Raw genomic sequence first — 3,831 nt, 5'->3', positions numbered from 1 at the left:
ATCTCACTAAATCAGATTACCTTCACTTTTGTCCATAACTCAAACTTCTTTTTAGAATCAACTAGTCTCCAATCCTCACAAGAAATCGGGATATTTTTCCTCACCAAAGTTCCTATGAAATTACCAAACTCTTTGCTATTCCTACCAACTGGTTGTCCATATTCATTAACGGGGCGTTTGGATCCCTTCATTTTAGAGGAATTGGAATTCACTTAATAAAGTAACTTATTTAGTTTGGAATTTGACATTCTACCACTTTCTAAAGTTCAGATATAAGCTTATCTCAAATTCATGGGGTGGAGGGTGGGAAATGATTTTATGCATTACTAGAATTGGTTTCTAATCTATAACTTACATGACACTCTTCGTCTCACTCCCCTATAGTAAAAATGTAGCACATAAATATCTCCGACATCTTGCTAATAATAGTATATAAATATACTTTGCATAAAACCGAATTAGCTTAATTGATATATGCCTAAATTACTATTATTAGAATGGAATTCAATTCCAATGATCCAAACAGAGTGTAAGGGTAATGCAGATTTTAGGCCCACCACTACTTGAATATATGTTCTTCTTCAAGGTTGGGCCCCTTCCTTTCTTTATATTTCGATGCCCAATAGGTTGCTCTGCTTATTACAGGAGATAAAACAGATGAAAACCTTTGTTCATAACTATTTTCAAAATTGCTACAATAAATTTAAAGTTTGTTTGATTTTTACCTTCATCATTGATGGGGTTTTCAGATTCTTCGTAACTATTTTCAGATTCTTCATCAACAATATCCCTTTCAGTCCTTGATCACAAAGTAGGTCCATTAGTTGAAGCTGCTAATGTCCTTGTCTACACTCAAAGAAATGAAAACATTAAAACTTAAGGTTCAGAAATTAAAGCAGTCAACCAATTGCCAGTGAAGCAGCAGAAATTTCAAGCAGTAATATAGTTGTAATATAAACTACCCACACAACAGTAATATTAAGTGCCAGCAGTGCATGGCTGACCCACACGGCAAACATGGGTCTTTGGAGAAAACAAACTACCCAAGCTCAAGAAACTGAGCAATTCGACATCAGGGGAATTGTAAATGAGTTTAAGAATACTATTTGTGCATATCAACACCAGAAAGAAGGAATGGACATTGAAGTGTCCCATGTAAAAAGAAAAGAAATCCCTTTGTTTGTTTTTCCTGGTGGAGTGCGTCCTTCTCGTACTTCTAGAACAACGCACAAGAACAGCCGTGCCATTCCAACACGTGATGTTTCAGCTGATGATCAAGTGGGAAACCTATTGGGCGTTGCCAGTTGTAGTGATGCTCAACATGTACCATGTAAAGGCAGTTATATGAAACAACCAGAACCAGATTTTGCTGGAGGCTTTCAGTTGCCAGGAAGTATTTCTCTGTTGCCCCCTAGCTTACCCAATAAAGTAGTTCTGAATGGGTCTGCTAATTTTCATGCAGAATCTATTGAGAGTGAACATCCAGAACACTATCAGGAAAGTAAGTTTGCGGCTGTGCAGAATACCGTGTGCCTTGTAGTCAAGCAACCTAACAGTTTGCTCCCAAATTCAAACAACGATTCACAATTGTATGGATCTGATTCCTCTCTTAACAGTTCAAAAAGGGAATGTGCAGGCGGTGCTGCAAACAACTTGCTGAAGTTATCCCCAGCTATTCCAGCCACACCTGATGAACTTGATGAGCTGGTATCCTATCAAACTAATCAGAAAGATGTAAATGCTGAAAATAACTTGGAGATCGGTTCTGAAAATAACTTGGAACAAATATGCAGTCTGAGGCCCCAAGAATCTAATAATAATCTGAAGCGTAAAGTCAATCAAGAGCTTGAGGTATGATATTCTCCGACAAACCAATACCTGATTTTTCTCTGCCCTTCCCTATGAGCTGTGACCTTGCATTTTTCTATAGTTTCAGTTAGAATGCCCAGTTACTGTGATATAGTGGCAATTAATAAAATGTAAATACAATCTATTTACATGGTTTCATTTTCCAATTACATGCATACCTACATGTTAGAACAGGAATTGGATGAGTCGAAAAAAGAGCAGTACTGGAAAATTCATGTTCTGTCTCCGCAGTAAGAGGTAATCTGCCGTCATGCTGATCTGTCTCCGCCGTAAGAGGTAATCTGACGTTCTGGTGATCGGTTCCGTAGCAGTACTGGAAATTTTCGTCGTGATGCTTCTATAACTGAACTGGGAGTGATGTGACTTCTATGAGTAGTTGCTTATTAGCCTACAGAAATATAGGGATCCGGAGACTGGTTATATCTCATGGCAGTTTTTGTTTCACCAATATCGTTTTATGGCGCTGACATAAAAACAGATATTCGTGCAACTGAAGAACGATGTGACTTCTGGTTTATGTTACTGCTACGGCACGGCCTCGTGTCCCTTTTTTGACCTAATAATGGTCCATCCTCTGCTGATGAGTGCGCTACTTCGCTTACTTGAAATTACTTGATGTCTTGGTGATGCTTTCTACATTGTGTGATTGGTGGGTGAATTCATAAAATTAACTCAGCAGTTGCCATGTATTGCATCTGATTACAATTGTATATACTAGGTTTGTTTATGAGTTATGCTTCTTGATGCCTTCACCACTTATGTTCCTCTGCTTAGGCACTGTTTGGTCAATTAGAGGTGTGCTCCGTGTTTTTGTTTGTGCGCTAGCAATATTTATCTTCTTTTACTACACCCCTCCTCGATTTCAGTCGTCTGGACATTAATTCAGTCAACTGCAGTTAGTGGTGGTGCGATTTTTCCTGGTGAGATACTGTCAATCATCAGCGCCATAAAAAACTGTTTAGCATAGCAGGGTTGGCGTAGGCAGACTTGAGGATAGCATCACTGTCGGGGATGGGGCGATCTCAGGAGGGAGGGGCTGCAATGTTTTGGCTGACAATGGGTTGAAGAACACAGGGTGAAAGAACAGTAGCGCTGTTGATCTGAACAGTTGGCAGAACGTCAGATTACCTCTTACGGCGGAGACAGAACAGGAATTACACGGTCGTCTTACGCAAAAAGAGCAGGAATTGGATGAGTCGAAAAAAATGAACTTTGAGTTATGCAAAACAGTGGAGTTCCTTGAGGTAAAACTAGTTAGTAAATTGGCTATGTCATCTTCAACAAAGCAAATCAGCAACTGAGTCATCATCAAGGAACATGCCCCACACTTATCTCCTCTCTGCACTCACGGTAGTTAAAAAATATTTCCAATACTCCACTTTCGAATCCCAAGTTAACTCTATCTACAAGCTGCCCAGAATCTGCTAGAAAGGATAAGGGATCAGGATATTCTTCAGACATTTTGAAAAAGAAAAACTAGAATCTGATCAATCTACTGAAATATTAATTTCCTCCCCACTTCCCTTCGAATTCCACATAAGGACAGACCTTGCCCATTACACCAAACTTGTTCACCAAGTATTGGTCTTCCACTTTGCTATAACATTACATATCTAATAATACATGAATTTTGTGTTACATTGCCCCAAAGTCAAGCATCCTGCCCTGGTTTTTATTTCTGTTATCTGAAACCAACTCCATCTGCACAGTCTGACAGGGCAAATTGGGAATCACTTTCCTCACATTTTGTGTAGCACCAAGCCATACAACCTATAAGAAGGTCTATGGTCTACCAACTTACTACAGAAGCTTCAGCCAAAAACTGCATGGTTTGAGTACCAAAGAGCCCCAATCTAGGTGCCACATGCAGTCCTATGGTTCTTCAGCGACTGAATAACCCTCAGTTGCCACTACCTGTCAGTCCATATGAGCATTGATTTTCTTTTAAATTTTTTATGTAGT

At 39.3% G+C, this 3,831-nt stretch overlaps 1 protein-coding gene across 1 annotated transcript; it reads left to right on the top strand.

The window, feature by feature from the left end:
• The first annotated feature begins 997 nt into the window (after window positions 1–997).
• Window positions 998–1,985, top strand: LOC109941525 (uncharacterized). The gene is made up of 2 exons (XM_020542573.1): window positions 998–1,501; window positions 1,617–1,985. The coding sequence occupies exons 1-2, from the start codon at window positions 1,018–1,020 to the stop codon at window positions 1,658–1,660; spliced, it is 528 nt and encodes a 175-aa protein (XP_020398162.1). The 5' UTR covers window positions 998–1,017; the 3' UTR covers window positions 1,661–1,985.
• The last annotated feature ends 1,846 nt before the right edge of the window (window positions 1,986–3,831 follow it).

This window comes from Zea mays, chromosome 8 (genome assembly GCF_902167145.1).
Source record: "Zea mays cultivar B73 chromosome 8, Zm-B73-REFERENCE-NAM-5.0, whole genome shotgun sequence".
Classification (NCBI taxonomy): Eukaryota; Viridiplantae; Streptophyta; class Magnoliopsida; order Poales; family Poaceae; genus Zea; species Zea mays.
The sequence above is the reverse complement of the archived record's forward strand: the minus strand, read 5'-3'. Positions and strand labels throughout refer to the sequence as shown.